Source organism: Mesoplodon mirus (assembly GCF_964341445.2).
Source record: "Mesoplodon mirus genome assembly, chromosome: 9".
Classification (NCBI taxonomy): domain Eukaryota; kingdom Metazoa; phylum Chordata; class Mammalia; order Artiodactyla; family Ziphiidae; genus Mesoplodon; species Mesoplodon mirus.
This window is the reverse complement of record NC_138985.1, coordinates 25,727,387-25,750,091: the sequence shown is the minus strand read 5'-3', so window position 1 is coordinate 25,750,091 and position 22,705 is coordinate 25,727,387. Positions and strand designations below refer to the sequence as shown.

The 22,705-nt window shown below is 39.0% G+C and overlaps 1 protein-coding gene across 3 annotated transcripts in view; it reads right to left on the bottom strand.

Annotated features, from left to right (window-relative positions):
- SUGCT (succinyl-CoA:glutarate-CoA transferase) overlaps window positions 1-22,705 on the bottom strand; it is a 720,769-nt gene that overhangs the window by 466,412 nt on the left and 231,652 nt on the right. For all 3 annotated transcript variants that reach the window (XM_082631909.1, XM_082631908.1, XM_082631910.1), the window contains exon 11: window positions 13,407-13,504. In XM_082631909.1, the coding sequence (XP_082488035.1) occupies window positions 13,407-13,504 (98 nt within the window). The remainder of the gene's footprint in view (window positions 1-13,406; window positions 13,505-22,705) is intronic.

Below are 22,705 nucleotides of genomic sequence, written 5' to 3'. Positions count from 1 at the left end.
CACAGACAATGGAATATTATTCAGCCATAAAAAGTGAGAAAGTCTTACCATTTGTGAAAACATGGGTGGACTCTGAAGGCATTATGCTAAGTGAAATAAGTCAGACGGAGAAAGACAAATACCGTATGATCTCACGTATATGCAGTACTAAAAAAAACAAAAACAAACAAACAAAAAAAAAAAAACCTCATAGAAAAAGAGATCAGACTTGTGGTTACCAGAAGCAAAGAGTAAGAGGAAGGGAGATTGGAAGAAGGTGGTCAAAAGGTACAAATTTCCAGTTATAAAATAAACAAATACTAGGGATGTAATATACAAGGCAACATGGTGACTATAGCTAACACTGCTATATATGATATGTAGGAAAATTGTTAAGAGAGTGAATTCTGTGAGTTTTCAAGAAAAAAAATGGATTTTACATTTTTAAATGATTGAAAGAAATCAAAAGAATAATATCTCGTAATGCATCAAAAATGTACGAAATTCAACTTTCAATGTCCATAGATAGAGTCCTTTTGGAATACAGTCACACTCACTCATTTAAGTATTGTCTATGGTTGCCATCTCGCTACAACAGTAGAGTTAAGTAGCTATGATGAAGACCACAAGGTCCGCAAAGCCTGAAGTATTTACTATCTAACTCTTCATAGAAAATGTTTTCAGACACATTTTAAAACAGTTTTAGGATGATTTGCTATACCACAACTGTTAACTATGATTTTAAATTTTTCATCCCATATTAAATTTTTTGGCTTACATGCTGTGCTTTATAGTTATATCTATACTTGTATATTTAAATTTGTTATTAATTTTTAGAATATTTCATTGTGGTTAGTTTTTCTTTCTTGAAGCTTACTAATATTTTCTCTGTAGCCTAGTCTGTAATCAGTGTTTGTAAATGTTCCATAGACACTAAAAAAGAATATGTGCTGTTAGCAGGGTATGCAGTGTGACATATGTCTACTACTGCCACCTCATTAAATATGCTAAATAAATCCTCTTTTTATTTACCTATATTAGAAAATAGTTAAATTATTACAAAATGATTATGTCTCTCACCGTTTCTGTTTCTAATAGTTCTAAATTTCTATATTTTAGAATTTATTTCTATATTCTAATGTGTTTAAAAATAGCTTGGAACCACCAATTACTCTTATTTTCCAAATATAGTATATATCAATGGCCACCAAAAAGGGCCAATCCCAGAGCCACAAAGATCCAGGCCAGCATTCTGATTTTCCTTTTTTGTTTCCCTTCATTAAATTGAACAGAGTGCTGAGACTTAAATAAACTCAGACATTCCAATGTCTGGATTTTTCTTTTTCCAAAGTTAGCAAATGAGAAAAGAAAAACAATTCACAATAGAGGGAAGAAAAATCATTAAGAAAGAAAAATGCAAATTTATAAATTGAAAGATTAAAAGTTGTGTGTGTGTGTGTGTGTGTTTGGGTTGGGGGGCATGCAGAATGTTCACTTAATTTCTTTTCCTACCTAGGATTATTCTAAATACAAAATTTCTAGTTAGAGAAAAGGGAAATAAGTGATTGCCCCAGGAGTACTGTGGAAAAAGGGATCAGGAGATTCCAATTTGAGCCTCACACACCAGTGAGCTGTGTGATACTGGGGAAAACATATTAAACCAGAACTAAGGTAGGTCCAGTCTGGCTTTGGAAGCAGTGAGCAGCTTGCCAAAACTACTGTGGATTGTCCAGGTGAAGATGGCCAGGAGCAGCTGGTCGCTAGGGAATGTTCCAGGATGCTGGACAGCTGGTGGAAATCAAGGCTCAGCGGGGATGTCAGCTGTCAGCACCGGGAGAGAAGTGGAGTCAGCTCTCACTAGAAACATCAGTTGATGTCAGATCAAAGGCCCAAGGAAGGCCTACGCTGGAAAGCTGAAGCTAAGAAGAGATAAGAATAGAACCCAAGTGGGGGCAAAGTAGTTGCAGAACAGAACTCAGTCTGAGCCAAAGGCAGGCAGGAAATTGGGCAGGGCAGGAATGAGTCTGGGAGTCTACGGAGCAAACCAAGTGTCAGGAGACTGAGTCAAACTCCAGATTCTCCATCCAATTCAAAAGTCAAGGGCAAAAGAAGGTCAGCCAGCAAAGTCTGGAGAGCTGTGCCTACACCCTCCCAAAAGGAAGGCCTTTCGAGTTGGCCTTGTGGAATCTCCCACCAGATTTCAAGGGGTCTGTGGCCATGATGCTGTTAAATTCTAAGTTCTTACACGTAGGAAGGGGTTAAGTTCAATGATATCCCAGGTTCTATCCAGCTCCCCAAGTGTTTAGGGCTCTAACATTCTATAAATCTAAAAATATACATTAAGTTCCAAAGGAGAAATGAGGGTATTAAATGTTTTATCCAGGGAAACAGAGTTTACTGGACTCCCTCCCGCCACCATCCTCACCCCCCTGCACATACATATAAATATCCCACCACTACCACCTAATTCTTTCTACTAAAAGGCAGTGTGGAATGTTTTATAGCCCTTCTGGAAAAAAGGAGGGGGAGAGAAGGAGTGGGATGACATTCCATTCCATCCTGACTCACTTAAAGATATCATTAGATTCTCAGTCACAAAGAATTCTCTTAACAGGGTAGAAAGAGCCCTGGTCACGAGGAGCTTGCTTGGAGTTGCAGTGGTTCCCTTTGCATTCTGTAAGCCAAAAGGGATGCATTCCAAGGCTGTGTTTCTTTCATTCTTTTCCCCTCCAGGCTGATTTTATAGTAACAACAAATAGCCACTTAAATCTATCTCCAAATAACCAACATTCAGAAAATGTACCACATAAAATATAGACATTTTACAAGGGACCATCTATTAGCTGATAATGGCAGAGCTGCCCTGGAATGCATAAGAAAACAAATGTGACCCTCACCAAACGTCAGATCCATTTATCCAAATCAGCCCTCTACAGTGGATCCCAGATAAACCTACAATGATATGATTCAAAGCATTATGAAAGATTGGGGGGAAGGTTACAATAAACTAAATATGTAGGTTGAGGATATATAAAAATCACGTGAAATGCAGCCTCATAAGATACTAATAGTAGGCAGAAAAAAAAAAAAAGGCTGGCAGAAAAGATTTTAAAATGTGATCATATGGGAAAGAGAATATTAGACCAACAAAAAAGTTTCCGTGGGAGAAAACAATAAGTTTCTCTACGTATATTAAAAACATGTAGACATGGGAGAGTCGATGGTTGCCAGGTTTAGAGGGGAGGAATTAATCCGGGTTAAAAGAGACTCCCATAGCCTCCCAGCCCTGGCAAAAGTGTCAGTGAGGGGAACTTAATCTCTGGGGCTCCTGACTGCTCTCAGCCTTCATTCTGCTTTTCACTCACCTTAGGCAGGGCTTTGATGATTTCTCCACTTTCCCCATATTAAAATCTAGTCTGAGGAAAGGGCCTGGGGAATTTTATTTACTCTAAGGAATAAGACTACCTGTTTTAACACCCCCCCCCACCTCTGTGCTGTTTGAAGCTTAAGAGCGGACAAACTTTTAAGCCCTTAAAATCTATAATTGCAGAATTCCTGAAATCAGCAAACTATGTGTAAGGAAGGGTTATATTCCATGGAACAGAGGTTCCTCCCAGTCCTTCTAAATTACATCATATAGATGGCCACTGATAAAATCCTCCCTGTTCTCTAAGCAAACCACTTGTTCAATGAAGCCTTCCTGCAAGTAGCTAAAACCCACCTAGGAAAGTGATAAGTGATATCCATGTATTATTTAATTGTAAAAGAGTTCAAATTGTGAATGACAGGATAAGGACAGGAAGATGGAGGCATGGAAGGCAGGCAGGAGGGAGGGTTGAAATGGGGATTTAAGATGGGGGGTAGGGGAAGGGGCAAGAGATAGAGGGTTGTCTGAGATGAAATATATGGTAGTTTTATTTTCCACTAAAAATGAAAATTAAGGATATTATAGATATTATTTAAGAGAAAAGTAAAGTCAACAGTTTTCAGGAAGGCCAAAGATACCCATTAAAACTTTGAAAAACTTAACCATAAAAATGACACAGGAGAACTCATGGATGTATTTTATTTCAGAGTTCAAAGCCCCTGACTGAAGCTTTTCATAGTCTATTAACACAGCACAGCAACTCAGGAACACACGAAAGTGCTTCATTCTTTATGAGGGTACAACCACAAATGCATGGAATAATTTAAGTGGAATGTTCACAAGTTCCAAATTCATTGCCCACACTGAGAAACAGTGTTTCTTGAAAGGGAATAGTATATGAACTATTAAGGTCCACTTTGGGTTTGAAAAAAAAAAAAAAAGCACTATTAATAGCCTTTATTAGGAGCACTGTACAAAGTTAAATGTATTCCTGAGTCTTATGAGCTATTTTTAATTTTTTTAAGAAGTTGAACAGAAATCATTTGTTTAGCTGCAAAAAGGTCATACAGGCCAACTAGAATGTCATGCTTTACTTCTGCTAGAATTAAATCAAATCAGTACAATAACACTAGTTATATCGTCCTAATCAGGATCTGATTGGCAGTTAAATGAAACTATTAAATAAAATTGTGGAAGGTAATTCATATAATAATTACAGTTTGGGAGAGGAAAATCTCTCAAAACTTGGCATCCATGAATAAAAAAATGATATAGGAGAACTCTGATGGCAAAAAATGTGGGAAATGTAGTTTCTGATTCTTGAGGATTGAGATTCTCCTCAAATATACTGAGCACTGTTGTTTGCTGAGGGCTATGCTGGCTGCCTTCATGCCTGTTCTGTTTTTTAATTCTCACAGTGATGCAGGTATTCTTATACGTACCGTATATATGAGAACCTGAGGCTCAGAGAAATCAGAGGATCTGCTCAAGACCACAGAGTTAATGGAAGGCTCTGGTTTCAAATTCGGGCCTTCTGACATTCTGTGATCATAATACAGGCCTCCTGGGTTAGTTTAGAAAAAGTTCTCATTTCTAGCTACCACTGCTCTCCTCTTTTTATTCTGACCTGACATTGGGTCTCTTCCCTTTGGCCAGTTTGCCAAATTGGGATGGCTTTGCCCATCACTGGTTCATACATTCACTAACTGAAAGAACATCTAGCGCCAGGGACCCAAACAGGCACCAGAAATAAAATAAAAAAAGGCAGTCTCTTACCACGTGCATGGTCTCTTACGATGTGTCAATGTAGGCTGATCAGTTATAATCAGTGTACCACTCTGGTGAGGGATGTTGGTAGTGGGGAGGCTGGGGGAGAGGGCAGGGGTTGGGGGGTAGCAGAGGGTACATGGGAACTCTCTGTACCTTCCTCTCAGTTTTGCTATGAGCGTAAGACTGCTCTAAAAAAACTGTCTCTAAAAACAAAGATAGTCTCTGCCTTAAGAAGTTGACTGCTGCGTCAAGGTGGAGGATGAATGACAGCTGAACGCAATAGATGCTTTGATTCAGCAACATAGGAGGGGCCACTTTAAACAGACAAATGAGACGCAGGAAGAGCTCCCAAAACTTGTGCTCATTTTAAAGGACTAGTAGCAGCCAGTGAGATGAAGAAGCTTCATCATTTTAGTGAAAAGCAATGAGCCTGTGGGAAGACACAGCAGATTAAAAGACCAGGCCAAATTATAAGATGGTTCTAAGGCAAAAGTGGGAGATGCAATTACATGTGTTAAGATAAATAGTTTAAACTTTATCTTAAAAGCTGTGGAGACTCCCTGAAAGACCTAGTCAGGGAAGTGGAATGACCAAATTTGTCTGATGGAACCAAGATGTCAGTTTTTAAAAATTAACATTATATTTAGGCATCTTTGAAGTCACAAGCCCTCCATGAACAGCCCAAGAATGCTCCAGGTCCAACTCTCCAATATTCTGAACAAGTATATTAAAAATAACTTGACACCAAATTTAAAGAGGTGAAGCTCTTTAATAAGTTCTGGATTCAATTCAACAAATGTCTGTTTAGCACCTCTGTTTAGAAGGCTCTGAACTACAGCATTTAATTTCACAGTATTTTAATACAGTAAACTGTGAAAATAAGTAGATATTCAATTGCATACCAGAAACTTGACTTCAGAAAAACCAGATCATTCAAAACCAAAAATAATTATTTATTTTACTAAAGGTATTGCCACAGTACTTTATTTTTTCTAAATAGTTCATATGTGGGTTTTTTTTTTCACATCTTTATTGGAGTACAAATGTTTTACAATGTTGTGTTAGTTTCTGCTGTACAACAAACTGAATCAGCTATACGTATACATATATCCCCTCCCTCTTGAGCCTCCCTCCCACCCTCCCTATCCCACCCCTCTAGGTCATCACAAAGCACCAAGTTGATCTCCCTGTGCTATGCAGCAGCTTCCCACTAGCCATCCATTTTACATTTGGTTGTGTATATATGTTGATGCTACTCTCTCACTTCATCCCAGCTTCGCCTCACCACCCACCCCCGTGCCCTCAAGTCTGTTCTCAATGTCTGCATCCTTATTCCTGCCCTACCACTAGGTTCATCAGTACCGCTTTTTAAAATTCCATATATATGCGTTAGCATACAGTATTTGTTTTTCTCTTTCTGACTTACTTCACTCTGTATGACAGACTCTAGGTCCATCCACCTCACTACAAATAACTCAATTTCATTCCTTTTTATAACTGAGTAATATTCTATTGTATATATGTGCCACATCTTCTTTATCCAGCCATCTGTTGATGGACACTTAGGTTGCTTCCATGTCTGGCTATTGTAAATAGAGCTGCAATGAACATTTTGGTACATGACTCTTTTTGAATTATGGTTTTCTCAGGGTATATGCCCAGTAGTGGGATTGCTGGGTCGTATGGTAGTTCTATTTTTAGTTTTTTAAGGAACCTCCATACTGCTCTCCATAGTGGTTGTATCAATTTACATTCCCACCAACAGTGCAAGGGGGTTCCCTTTTCTCCACACCCTCTCCAGCATTTATTGTTTGTAGATTTTTTGATGATGGCCGTTCTGACTAGTGAGATGATACCTCATTGTGGTTTTGATTTGCATTTCTCTAATGATTAGTGATGCTGCACATCTTTTCATGTATTTGTTGGCCATCTGCATGTCTTCTTTGGAGAAATGTCTATTTAGGTCTTCCAACCATTTGGTGTTGAATTTTGTCAAAAGCTTTTTCTGCATCTATTGAGATGATCATATGGTTTTTATTCTTTAATTTGTTAATATGGTATATCACATTGATTGATTTGCATATATTGAAGAATCCTTGCATCCCACTTGATCACGGTGTATGATCCTTTTAATGTATTGTTGGATTCTGTTTGCTAGTATTTTGTTGAGGATCTTTGCAACTATATTCATCAGTGATATTGGTCTATGGAGGCTAAACAGTGCACTGCTAAATAACCAAGAGATCACTGAAGAAATCAAAGAGGAAATCAAAAAATACCGAGAAACAAATGACAATGAAAACACAATGATTCAAAACCTATGGGATGTAGCAAAAGCAGTTATAAGAGGGAAGTTCATAGCCATTCAGGCTCACCTCAAGAAACATGAAAAATCTCAAATAAACAATCTAACCTTACACCTAAAGCAAGAAGAACAGAGAAAACCCAAAGTTAGTAGAAGGAAAGAAATCATAAAGATCAGAGCAGAAAGAAATGAAATAGAAACAAAGAAAACAATAGCAAAGATCCATAAAACTAAAAGCTGGTTCTTTGAGAAGAAAAACAAAATTGATAAACCTTTAGCCAGACTCATCAAGAAAAAAAGGGAGAGGACTCAAATCAATAAAATTAGAAATGAAAAAGGAGAGATTACAACTGACACTGCAGAAATACAAAAGATCATTAGAGACTACTACAAGCAACTATATGCCAATAAAATGGACAACCTGGAAGAAATGGACTAATTCTTGGAAAAGTACAACCTTCCAAGATTGACCCAGGAAGAATTAGAAAATATAAACAGACCAATCATAGGTAATGAAATTGAAACTGTAATTAAAATCTTCCAACAAACAGAAAGAAGTCCAGGACCAGATGGCTTCACAGGTGAATTCTATCAGACATTTAGAGAAGAGTTAACACCTATCCTTCTCAAACTCCTCCAAAAAATAGCGGAGGGAGGAACACCCCCAAACTCATTCCAAGAGGCCACCATTACCCTGATACCAAAACCAGACAAAGATATCACAAGAAAATTATAGACCAATATCCTGATGAACATAGATGCCACAGTACTTTAAAAGGTAAATTTGTCTCACACTGTTAGTTTTATTTATGACAACTTAGGGTAACTAACATTTTAGGAATGCCTTCACTAGGACTATACTGACATACGCTTCCCTAACGTGTAGCACTTTTCAAAAAGCAATTTAAAAGTTGTCATCAGTTTCTCTCCAAGCTTTTTTTTCTTCTCCTATGATTTATTTTTTCCTCCGTATAAAATTACACTCAGTTTGATATTTCCTCCTTTGATGTGAACTATCTTTTTTCCTCACCTGCCTAATTTTATTCGTCCTTTAAGACTCATCTCAACTGGAAAAAAAAAAAAAGACTCACCTCAGCTGGCACTGTCTGCAGGAAAGCCTTCCCTGACTTGCCCAGATTGAGGTAGTCGCCCCTTCTCTGGCCTCCCACCACCCTGTGCATATGTGTATAGTGGCACTTCACACACTCTATTTAATTCATTGCTTTACTTGTTTGTTTTCCTACTTAGACCAAGAGCCACCTCATCTTTCATCTCTGTATCTGCAGGACAAAGGCACACAGTCAGTGGCCATTAACGTTGATGAAGAGAGGAAGCAGGAGGAATAAAATGAATTGTATTTCTATTTTCCCTATTATTTCTCTTTTCCTTCATCCTCATTTCATGTCTTCCTATTATTTCTCCCCAACTACTAATACATTATCATAATCCTTCTCTTCTTAGTATCAATACACATCATGATTTTTAGTCTCTCCCGCGGGGTCTAAACTATTGCAAAAATGCTGGTCCCGTGTGTGTGGGTCGCACAGGTTGAGGAGTTTGTTGCTCCTTAGCTTTGCAAAGGAGGGGTTTGTTGTAACAGACCCTGCATTAGTCTCGATTTTATCTTTTCTTCTGTGTTTTAGCTGGGGACTTTGAACATGCTTTAGTTTTGCCTCGTTTTTGGTCTTAGCAGCTGGGTAAACAGACTTTCTGAAACACCCTGGACAAAATGGCAAGTTCAAGGGGAAAGTCTTCCACCTTTAAATTAAAAAAAAAAAAATCTTGTTCACGGCCACAGTTGGGGAATAGTAACACCTGAGAGCACTTGAGAGGGATTGTGTTTGTGCTGGCTATGGAAAACACCGCTAATGACAAAAACATGCAGCTGCCTCTCCAAGTGAGGCCGACCACTCTCAGAGAGCAGCATCAAACTGAATTTAGCAAGAGTGACAGAAAAGTGAGGTAAATGACTGACATTTCTGGTAGGCACTTTCTAAAGAGTCTATGAATTGCAGAGGAGAATGCAAAGAGAATCACCTGATTCTAAAACACTTAAATGAATGCTTGCCATGGGCAGGAAAGTTACTTTGGGAAATTACTCAGGAAATTAATCAAAATTTAGGAAACATACTTTGGAAGGAAGATTTTGAAACACAAGAGGGAAGCTTTATGTGTATTTAGGAGAGCAAACTTTGTAAAAATCCATAAATGCTTCTGTTTTCACTTTTGGATATCGAATTGGATGAAAGGGGTGCGACGTTTTGTTTTGCTTTTTGTTTTTAAGGAACACCATGAGTCCATCATTACTAGAGTTTTTTTTAAAGTTGTCTGAAGTGCAAATTCACTCTCACAAATCCCTCTACATTTTTATGTATTTTAAAGATTTTCCAAAATAGAAATATAGGCTGAGGAAAGTGTCTATGAGCATTAAAGGAAAGTTTTATGATATAACGTTTAATAGCAGACAACAGGGAAAAACATGGTATATTCACACGGTAATGTAGCTACTGTTACAAAAAATATGCTTTTCTATAGAAATGACAGGAAAACCACACACAAAAAACTGTAGCATGTGCACTGTAATATGCTCACAAAAAGACAGAAAGACAGTAAGTTATTAACAGGCACAGACTGTAGCTGCAATACTTCTGTAAAGCAAAATTTACAAAAAGTTTGTATGAAAAATACGGACAACTAACTTCTTAGGCATATCAAAACACATGTTTTTATGGAAGAGGTCTTAAAGAAAAGTCTTCTAGAACGTCTACAAGGTTTACTCTAATGGAAGTCCAGGCAGGCAGGGAGTTTAGTTTTGTTTTGTTTTTGAAGCCATCTTCCTTGTGCCCAAAACAGTCACTGGCACATAGTAGGTAGTCAATAAATACGTGTTAAATAGATGAGTAAGAGAAGGAACAAATGAGAAGCATGCTCGATGGAAACTCTTGAGTCCCTAGGTCTCTTCAGGTGTGGAAGGAAGTTTTTGCTGGTTCTAAGTTGCTGGAAAACTTCAAACTCTATTAGGTTGCGTATTCCCTTCAAGACGTCTCTTCAGGGTGGGCGGGGGGAATGGGTGAAGGTGCTCAAAAGGCACAAACTTTCAGTTTTAAGATAAATAGGTCCTGAGGATGTTATGTGCAGCATGGTGACTATAGTTAATACTACTGTATTGTATATTTGACAGTTGCTAAGAGAGTAGATCTGAAAAGTTCTCATCACAAGGGACGAAAAAGATTTGTAACTGTGAGGTGACAGATGTTAACTTACTAGGGTAATCATTTCAGAATATATACATATATCAAATCATTATTTGTGTGCCTTAAACTAATGCAACATTATATGTCAATTATATCTCAATAAAACTGGAAGGAAAAAAAAAAAGACCTATCATCAGGTTACACCGAAAACAGAAGTTGTTGACAAGCTAACTCATTTTATGGACAAAAAAATTTCCTTTGTTTCACAAGTTTCATAAACTCCTTTATCATAAACTCTATTATAACTTTTACAGCATGATTTTCCTGCCATCTCCCCCTACTCTCTCCCTCTGGACCCACCTCCCTATATTATTCCTTTATATTGGGAAAAGGTGGAAAGGAAAGGTCATGTCAGGTTGTGGAAGGCCATGATGTCAGAATAAAATGACCAGATTTGATCATGTAATTAATATAGAGCCATTAATATTTTGAATATTGGAAAAACATAAAATCATATCATGAAAATGAGACATTTTACAACATTCACAGAGACTTCTGAAAGCCCAACACTTAATGGTACTAGTGAATCCAGGGATATTTATTCAGAAAAACAAATGATAAGGTTATCGATGGGACTGAATCAATATCCTAATCTTCCCTGGTCACCATTGTTTGATCCACCGCGGAGAAGAGACCTGAGCTGGAAGAGACTGTAGAACTGCATCCCACAAGACACCACCAAAACACGTCCACACACCAGCCCAAGAGAGCAGGGACCCTGGCCTCTGGGCACCCAAGGGCCTCTCTGTGGTCTGTGTTTTAACAGCAGGATGATGATGAAGGGAACTCCCTTATCAAGTTTCCTCTCTTAAGACTACCCTCTAGTCTCTTCTTTACAAGTTTGATTCCTCTTAAGTCTGAATAAAGACATAAGAACCTATGGGTTCCAAAATGCTCAAACTCCCACTTCTGGGTATATAAGAGGAGAAAGAAAAAGGTGTTAGGTTATTTAATTCACCCCAAAAAGAGAAATTTGAAATTAAACTGTTACAGATGCTGCTAGAAGTCTGTCCACAATAGAATTCTATAACAGAATTTAGCAAGGAATACAGGTTTTAGGACACAGGAAACCAGTAATTTAACTCTGTGGTTCTTAAAGTTAGAAGAGTGCTGGCAACTCAATAACAAGATGACACATATCTGCCTAGGTTTTGTATTTTTCTTGGGTCCACTCTTCTCACAGCATGGATATGATTTATTTAGATTCTCAAAGAGCTTTTGATAAGGTTCTCACAAGTGCCTGTTATTGAAACTTGGTAACCATGGTGTGAAAGGAAAAAGTCATATCAATGAATTAAATGAATCAAAAACTGCTTGAGAGGCAAAGAGGCAAAAAGCAGAGATAAAGGGCCAATTCTCATGGGGTGAAATGTTAATGACTGAGGGCTCTCCGGCTTTGCAGTAGAATCTGAGTTTTATTTAACTAATGACCAAGAAAGGGGAGCCCAATTCTCATTCCCCTCTTCTCTGCATATCAGTCCCACACACAGAGGCCCCATTGATTGAAGGAGGAGAGACAGGCAGCGTAGAGAAGAAGTGCTTAAAATCCAGGAAAAAGCAAATAGGTAATGAATGCAGACTCATGTAGAGATCCCCAAAGGAGAAGGGAAGAGGAATAAACATAACATTAGCAGAAGTTTTTTTCTAAGAACTTTCGCTTGTTTGTTAGTTTTTTAATACAATTTTTAAAGGTTACACTCCATTTCGTTATTACAAAATATTGGCCATATTCCCCGTGTTGTACACTACATCCTTGTAGCCTATCTTACACCCTATAGTTTGTACCTCCCACTCTCCTACCCCTATATTGTCCCTCCCCCACCTCCCCACTGGTACTCAGTTTGTTCTTGATATCTGTGAGTCTAAGAACTTTGATATATCTATGCTACATGGAAACACAAGGGCATTTTCAAAAGACAAGATATTATATTTGAACAAAAGTCCTTAATTTATTGGTTTGATGAGAGCAAATGTTCATACTGAAGAACGGTTCACATGGGCATTGAGATCCACAAAAACCACAATCTATTCCTACAGATTGAGAAGTCAGATGTAAACAAAAGTGAAACTGATAGGAAAGAGTAAGAATTATTAACTTTTTCTGAGGCAAACTTGAAAAATTGATACAGGTTTGAACAAAAGTATAACCTGACATGAATGGAATAATTTGAAAATCAAATACTCTAATTGGTCAGCATTAATCCTTTATGACTCAACCTGCCATTTTCAAAACATCATCATGACAAACTACACAGAGAGGCTCAGAAAAGCCAACTGGCTCTTGACTGAACCTCCCTTATCTCAGTTTCCTTATCTGTAAAATGGAAATAATAGAACTTCCCTCACAGGATGATTATAAGGGTTAAATGAGATCATGTATGTAGAGCGATTCATACAGTAAATGTAAAAAATGATGTTAAATTATTAGTTAGTATTTATGATAGACTAAACCCAAACATATGCCACAGAGAAGCAACTAATGCAAGCTATTGTGATGTTCTTATTTCTATCACTGTTATGATGCAATACTTAGTAAGACATGTGAAATACTTTCAAATGCTTTCAAACAAAGAAAAACATAGCTTTAAAATACATTTCCACTAACCAATTTTGTAAAATGAAAGATAATTATAAGTTAATCTAAATAAGCCAAAAAGAGCACCACAAAATGCCAGATAAATGCTAATAACATATTAATTCTTAAAGGTACAAACAGTAGAGCCAAGCTTACCGTGTCGATAGTAATTTAATAAGCTCTTTTCTATTCTGTACCCGAAGGTGGTTAGTTCTATACCTGGAATCATCAATCAGTTCAGGCAAATTCAAGATCTAAAAGGGAAAGAGAATTTTAAAGTGTAATTCACAAAATTTTTGTGTACCTGCCTGTGGGTACTAGTGTTCAGGACCTACCACTCCATCCTCAAGACCATTCCTTGCTGGTCTTTATACTTCTTAACACAAGGATATATAGAGGGAAGGATCATGAGATTAGGATGGGTCATGCTGGTGACTGGTTTTCTCATTTATAAGAAGTTTTTACTACATTTAAGCATGTGCCTACATACAGGAAAACAAAAAAAACATTTATCAGACCCCCCCATAATATCTTGTAGCCATTTATGAGAATATAGGAAAAGAGTTATCAGATTCCCACAGTAAGTCTTATCTAGAGGAAACAGAGATAGAGGTACAAATTGGGTAAAACTGACCTAATTCTAAGAACCAATGACATAAGTGCAAGTCTGCACTTACATGAAGCTCATAATCAACATATATCTTGTAAGTACATTCACTTATTTGTTCCACATGTAAATAAAATAGTATTATCTGTCCCAGTAGTCCTATCCAGGATGTTGTACAAGGTGCTAAAATAAAGGGGAAGCATACACACTTGCCCCAAATGCTCACCGTTAAAACAATGTCAAATTAAAAGATACTCCTCCTATAGAAGTGTCCCTATTTTTCTTTACTATGACTCCCTGAAGGAATAACAAATAGAAGTGCTTTTATATTCTTCCTCTTTTGCTCCTCCTCAGTAAAGAGAAAATCTATCCTGGAAGTCCCAGCGGGCATCTTGCAATTTTAACAAGACCATAATGAAAGTACCAAGTGGATTTGGAATGGAAAAGAAGTTTTAAAAAGAATGTGTGGAGGCAGAGTTTGGCAGTTGTGTTGGAAAGTCAGAAGGAGCATTTATGGGCTAGGGGCAGGCCATGTGGCCCACAGAAAGCTTCTCTACCTCTACTAATGTATTTGCCTTAAATATAAACACTTAATGGTTTCATTTGTTTCCCACAGTTTAAATAAAGTCAGTCCATTAATCATCTTACAAAGGAGAGAGAAGTGAAGAAGATGCCCTGAAGTAAAGAGAGCATCTCAATGGTGTAATTTCTCTTTCACATGTTTCACTTATTCATTTCCTTTAGGAATAATAAAGATTTTAAAAAGTGACACCACATACAGTGCCCTTTCTAGAAACCTCCCTGTCACCACACCTGATCCAAGAATTGGCCTCAAGGCTTATCCAGGAATCAAAACACACCCTCCTCCACCAAGAGTGAATAAGTCATTTCAAGAAAAAGCAAGTGCCTTCACTAGATCACACGTTAAATTTATACATGTGGCCTCACCCAGAATACACTGTAAGCTACATAAAAAACTACTCAGTGTTTGCACTCAATGGTAACTGGGGTGCACTCATGTCTCCTTCTCTGAATATGACTTACTGGACCTCTTTTCTCTTTGAAAGTTGGTGTTAAATAGTGGGTAAAGTAATTATCCTTCTGTCTTCAACTATGCCAGCATTCAAAATGTTTCTAGAGAGACTGCTTTAAGAGCTGTGGTCATAACCATGCTTTAGGTGCTTGAAAGAGAATGCTGCCTGGGACAAAATGAAACAATGTAAGTGAAAGTGCTTGACATATTAAGCATTAAGTAAATGTGAAATATTCCAAGTAGGTACTGTTTCTCCCCAAAGAGATACCAAAGCATGTGTTTGTTCAAAAAAGGATGGGAAAGAAGGGAGAATGTAGGGGAGATTATCTACTTAACTTTCATTTCTTAAGGATATTTCTATTGGATATAGAATTCTGCAGTTACAGTTCTTTCCTTTTGGCCCTTTAAACACGTTGTACCACTTCTCTCTGGGCTCTGTAGTTTCTGACAGGAAACCTGCAGTCAATTGAGTCAGTGTTCCCCCAAATGTATCAATAATACGTCATTCTCTCTGGGTGCTTTCAAATGCTTTTTCCTGGTCTTTAGTTTTCAGCAGTAATATTTTGATGTGCTTGGGCATGGATTTATTTGGATTTATCTTATTTGGGGTTTGCTGAAATTATTAAATCTGTATGTTTTTAATCTTTCACCAAATTTGGGAAGTTTTCAGCCATCGTTTCTTCAATGGCTTCAATTTTTTTCAGTCTGTTCTCTTTCTTCTCTCCTTCTGGGACTACAGTGACATAAATATTAGATTTTTTTGTTATTGTCCCACAGGTCCCTGAGTATCTGTTCTTTCTTTCATTTTGGGGAGAGGACTATCTTTTTTTCCTTTCTGATGTTCAGACTGAATAATTTCTATTTATCCATCTTCAAGTTCCTTAACTGTTTCCTCTGTCACCTCCATTGTGCTACTGAGCTCATTCAGTGAGGTGTTTGTTCCTATATTTGGTTGCTGTATTTTTCAGTTCTAAAATGTCCATTTGATTCTTCTTCAAATCTTCTATTTCTTTTCTGGACATTTCTACTTTTCTATTTATTTTAAGTGTCTGCGATGCTTGTTGGAGTATCTTTATAATGGCTGTTTTAAAGTTTTCATGAGTTAATTTCCACATCTGTATCATCTTGGCATTGGCATTTATTGATTGTCTTTTCTCATGCAGGTTCTGGTTCTTCATATGCTGAGTAATTTGGGATTGTATCCTGGATATTTTGAATATTATGTTATAAGCCTCTGAGTCTTGTTTAAATCCTACAGAAAATTTCTGTTGTTATTGTTTTTAGCAAGCAGTTCACCTGGTTAAGTTCAGTCTGCAAGTCCCAACTCACCTTCTATGTGCTTTGGTTCTACTGTCAGTTCAGTTTTCAAAGCCTTTGCAATTGCTTTTTGAACCTGTGCCCTACTTAATGGTCATGCTGCAACCTGGGAAGTTGTCTATTTGTTAATAGTTCTCAACATCTTGGGTGTCCTGATTAGGACCAGATCAATGCATGTGCAGCTCAGGGGTGAGCTCAGGAGTTCACAAACAACTTCACGGATCCCTTTCTGAAGCTTTTCCCTCTCTGCAACCTCTTTCCAGTTCCCTAGAGCTCCCCTCTAGTTACCCTACTCCCCAGCATACTTCCAGGGCAGAGACCAGTCAGTGGGAGGGCAGAGGAAAAAGCATCAAGGATTTACCCCTCTCTTTTGGGATCACAGCTTAGTGATGAAAGAAAGGTCCCCTTCCTCAAGAGTTTTGGCTGCTGCTCACCCGCCGCTGCCGCTACAGGACTGCTTGGAGGCTGGGGTGTGAGAAAATGAGAGGACAAAAAGGGAGGATGTCCACACTCTCTCTGACATTAGACTCCACTTTTATGCTCCTCACACCAGGAATGAGGCATCTCCTGGAACTCAGCTCTGTTCCCGGGTGCCCACTGCCAGGTTTCAGGCTGTGTTCATGGAAAGGAATAATCAGAGGGAAAAACCGGTAAGCTTACTGCCAGTTTAGAGGTATTTCAAATTCTGGTATTCCTTCCCAATTTTCCTGCTATTACTTACTTTTCACAGTCCTCATACAGATGTTCCATGCATTCTGTACAGGTTTTATCACTGTGTTCCGTGGGTGAGACAGGGAGAAATGTGCTTACTCCATTTTACCCAGAAACAGAATCTCCACACCTAATTGCTAGAAAGACCACTTATTAAGTTCATGCTGTGAGCCAGGGACTGCCTGGCTAAAACTAAGTGTTTTACTTATCTAATCTAACTTTTAAAAAAAACCCAAAAGTTATATATTAGTATAGTTGTGTATTATAACCTTCATTTTTATCATGAGGACACTGATGCTTAGCAAAGATTAAGTACCTTGCCAGAGATCACCTGACTGGTTTCAAGACTCCCAGAATGCCCTAGAATTAAAATGTCCTCAGACCACCTGCTCTAAAATCAACTATAGGGCTTGTTAAAATTGACGTTTCCTGTGCTCCACCTCACGTACTAAGTCAAAATCTTTGGGACGGGGCTCAAGGAGATTTCCTATGCATGCTAAAGTTGAGAACCAATGTATATTGCCTCCAATAAAAGAAACTTTCAGTCTATATGACTTTTAAAAGGATGTCAGTGTATTTCAAATAGGAATACCCATTAGTGTTGGCATCAATCAGCTTAAAATAGCTTACATGTGCTCATGTTCCCTACCCTTCCGTATCATGTTAAGGGACATAAAATAGGGTTTGTTATAAGCCAAGGTTCACTTTATATGCGAGAAGATGTTCTGAAGCCCAAGCCTTGAACCCAAAGCTCTCACTGCCACTCTAATCCCTGACAGTAAGGGTATTCTAATAGGGCCCCTCCCAATGGAGTTTTTAGTCAACCAGTATATCAAACTCTCTTTTGGAAAGAGATTGGGCATAAGTAAATTCTACTCATTTGTCACAAACAATACTGCCACATTTCTCCCCAGGAGGCAGAGGAGCCCTGTCTTTCATGATAGACTTTACGTGGCAAAAGAATAATTTTGATAGGCTCATTGTCTAACTTGGGGTCCTCCACTTCTACAAGGCCAGCCTGAACTATAATACCCTCTGTAATAGACAGAGCTGAATAGAAAATACCTAGAAAAAGCTCGCTCACTATATAAGGGAAGGGGGAGAACCTTGCATCAAATAAGGAAACAGATGATTTTTTTTTCCTTAGAAAAGGTTTTTAGAACAAGTTTACATGTAAGGGTATAATTATGAAGGTGAAAAACTCAATCAGATTGCAACGTTTGCTGAAGATGCCTAGTAAATGATGTAGATAACATTAAAATCTTGTACACATAAAACTTTTCTTCTGAGGATCTCAAAGAGTTTTATAGACATTGCCTTAATGGCTCATAACAGGGATTATCATTCCTAACTCACATATGGGAAAAACAAGGTCAAGTATGCCATTCTCCAAGGCCCTCTGCTAGTCTCCTTTTTAAAAAATGTGTCATAACACACCATAACAATAAGTCATATTTTAGTACTAAAACTGATGGCAAATATTCTGCTTTGAAATAAAAATCTTCTTCAAAATAACGTTCTTATGGATATTTATGAGGAAGTTCAAAAGTTTTAGATTGATCATCAGTAATGAATCAAAAATAAAAAGAATTCAGTGCAGCTATTTTCAACAGTGAAGAATATGTCAACCAGTAATTTCTACCCCCTCCCCACCCTGATTCTGGAGAGAGAAAACTCCAAAACATATGGCCCAGGAAGAAAATCTGTCCTTGTTTATAGCAATGAACTGGCTTTTACATCTCTGCAGCTAGAGTACGCAAATGACTTCACAGGCAACGGCTTCCGTATGTTTTATATTTTTAACATTGACCGTTCATAATAAAGGTTCTTTGATCCCAGATCAAATGTTTGAATCAATTTTCTCTACACTTACTCAGAGTAACCATTATAAAAGCTCCCCTCTTTCCCACCTCAGATGTTCCAGCCCTTCCTGCAATTGGAACTATCTCCATTTGTCACCTTCTCTGCGGTACTTCCCACCCCTTTGCTGTGGTTTTTAGCTGTGCTCGTTAACCTCTCATACAAAAGAGGCATAGCAATAAGTAATTTTTGTACATAATAAGTTAACTGCAGTAAATAAGGTTCCTCTAAGGAATTCACAGGCATCTTTATTAAAACTGAAACCTCATGGTACAAGGAAAAAGAAAACCTTTCCCAACCAGTAAAAAATCCTCAACAGAAGGCAGAAGAGAAGATGGCGGAAGAGTAAGACGCGGAGATCACCTTCCTCCCCACGGATACACCAGAAATACAGCTACACGTGGAACAACTCCTACAGAACACCTACTGAACGCTGGCAGAAGACCCCAGACCTCCCAAAAGGCAAGAAACTCCCCACATACCTGGGTAGGGCAAAGCGGAGAGATCCGCACACAGAGGATCGGTGCCGAGCGGCACTCACCAGCCCGAGAGGCTTGTCTGCTCGCCCGCCGGGGCACGCAGCGCTGGAAGCTGAGGCTCGGGCTTCGGTCAGAGCGCAGGGAGAGGACTGGGGCTGGCGGCGAGAACTCAGCCTGAAGGGGGCTAATGTGCCACAGCTAGCCGGGAGGGAGTCCGGGAAAACTCTGGAGCTGCCGAAGAGGCAAGAGACTTTTTCTTCCCTCTTGGTTTCCTGGTGCGTGAGGAGAGGGGATTAAGAGCGCTGCTTAAAGGGGCTCCACGGACGGGCGCGAGTCGCGACTGAAAGCGCGGAGCCCAGTGACAGGCGTGGGACGCTGGGGCTGCTGCTGCCGCCGCCAAGAAGCCTGTGTGCGAGCGCAGGTCACTGCCCACACCGCCCTTCCGGGAGCCTGTGCAGCCCGCCACTGCCGGGGTCCCGGGATCCAGGGGCGGCTTCCCTGGGACAACGCACGGCGCGCCTCGGGCTGGTGCAACGTCACGCCGACCTCTGCCGCTGCAGGCTCGCCCCGCACTCCGTGCCCCTCCCTCCCTCCCGGCCTGAGTGAGCCAGAGTCCCCGAAGAGGCTGCTCCTTTAACCCTGTCCTATCTGAGCGAAGAACAGACGCCCTCCGGCGACCTACACGCAGAGGCGGGGCCAAATCCAAAGCTGAGACCCAGGAGCTGTGAGAACAAAGAAGAGAAAGGGAAACCTCTCCCAGCAGCCTCAGAAGCAGCGGATTAAAGCTCCACAATCAACTTGATGTACCCTGCATCTGTGGAATACATGAATAGACAACACATCATCCCAAATTGAGGAGCCCGGAGTCAGTGCTGTGCCTCTGAGGTGGGAGAGCCAACTTCAGGACACTGGTCCACAAGAGACCTCCCAGCTCCACATAATATCAAACGGCGAAAATCTTCCAGAGATCTCCATCTCAACACCAGCACCCAGCTTCACTCAACGACCAGCAGGCTACAGTGCTGGACACCCTAAGCCAAACAACTAGCAAGACAGGAACACAACACCACCCATTAGCAGAGAGGTGGCCTAAAATCATAAAAAGTCCACAGACACCCCAAAACACACCACCAGACGTGGACCTGCCCACCAGAAAGACAAGATCCAGCCTCATCCACCAGAACACAGGCACTAGTCCCCTCCACCAGGAAGCCTACACAACCCACTAAACCAACCTTAGCCACTGGGGACAGACACCAAAAACAACAGGAACTACGAACCTGCAGCCTGCAAAAAGGAGACCCCAAACACAGTAACATAAGCAAAATGAGAAGACAGAAAAACACACAGCAGGAGAAGGAGCAAGATAAAAACCCATCAGACCTAACAAATGAAGAGGTAATAGGCACTCTACCTGAAAAAGAATTCAGAATAATGATGGTAAAGATGATCCAAGATTCTATTTCCCAGATCCAAAATCTTGGAAATAGAATAGACAAAATGCAAGAAACAGTTAACAAGGACCTAGAAGAACTAAAGATGAATCAAGCATCGATTAAAAACACAATACATGAAATAAAAAATACTCTAGATGGGATCAATAGCAGAATAACTGAGGCAGAAGAACGGATAAGTGAGGTGGAAGATAAAATAGTGGAAATAACTGCTGCAGAGCAAAATAAAGAAAAAAGAATGAAAAGAACAGAGGACAGTCTCAGAGACCTCTGGGACAACATTAAACGCACCAACATTCGAATTATAGGGGTTCCAGAAGAAGAAGAGAAAAAGAAAGGGACTGAGAAAATATTTGAAGAGATTATAGTTGAAAACTTCCCTAATATGGGAAAGGAAATAGTTAATCAAGTCCAGGAGGCACAGAGAGTCCCATACAGAATAAATCCAAGGAGAAATACGCCAAGACACATATTAATCAAACTGTCAAAAATTAAACACAAAGAAATCATATTAAAAGCAGCAAGGCAAAAACAACAAATAACACACAAGGGAATCCCCATCAGGATAACAGCTGATCTCTCAGCAGAAACTCTACAAGCCAGAAGGGAGTGGCAGGACATACTTAAAGTGATGAAGGAGAAAAACCTGCAACCAAGATTACTCTACCCAGCAAGGATCTCATTCAGATTTGATGGAGAAATTAAAACGTTTACAGACAAGCAAAAGCTGAGAGAGTTCAGCACCACCAAACCAGCTTTACAACAAATGCTAAAGGAACTTCTCTAGGCAAGAAACACAACAGAAGTAAAAGACCTACAATAATGAACCCAAAACAATTAAGAAAATGGGAATAGGAACATACATATCGATAATTACCTTAAATGTAAATGGACTAAATGCTCCCACCAAAAGACACAGAGTGGCTGAATGGATACAAAAACAAGACCCATCTATATGCTGTCTACAAGAGACCCACTTCAGACCTAGAGACACATACAGACTGAAAGTAAGGGGATGGAAAAAGATATTCCATGCAAATGGAAACCAAAAGAAAGCTGGAGTAGCAATTCTCATATCAGACAAAATAGACTTTAAAATAAGGACTACTAGAAGAGACAAAGAAGGACACTACATAATGATCAAGGGATCGATCCAAGAAGAAGATATAACAATTGTAAATATTTATGCACCAAACATAGGAGCACCTCAATACATAAGGCAAATACTAACAGCCATAAAAGGAGAAATCGACAGTAACACACTCATAGTAGGGGACTTTAACACCCCACTTTCACCAATGGACAGATCATCCAAAATGAAAATAAATAAGGAAACACAAGCTTTAAATGATACATTAAACAAGATGGACTTAATTGATATTTATAGGACATTCCATCCAAAAACAACAGAATACACATTTTTCTCAAGTGCTCATGGAACATTCTCCAGGATAGATCATATCTTGGGTCACAAATCAAGCCTTGGTAAATTTAAGAAAATTGAAATTGTATCAAGTATCTTTTCCGACCACAATGCTATGAGACTAGATATCAATTACAGGAAAAGAGCTGTAAAAAATACAAACACATGGAGGCTAAACAATACACTACTTAATAACGAAGTGATCACTGAAGAAATCAAAGAGGAAATTAAAAAATACCTAGAAACAAATGACAATGGAGACACAACGACCCAAAACCTATGGGATGCAGCAAAAGCAGTTCTAAGAGGGAAGTTTATAGCAATACAATCCCACCTTAAGAAACAGGAAACATCTCGAATAAACAACCTAACCTTGCACCTAAAGCAATTAGAGAAAGAAGAACAAAAACATCCCAAAGTTAGCAGAAGGAAAGAAATCATAAAAATCAGATCAGAAATAAATGAAAAAGAAATGAAGGAAACGATAGCAAAGATCAATAAAACTAAAAGCTGGTTCTTTGAGAAGATAAACAAAATTGATAAACCATTAGCCAGACTCATCAAGAAAAAA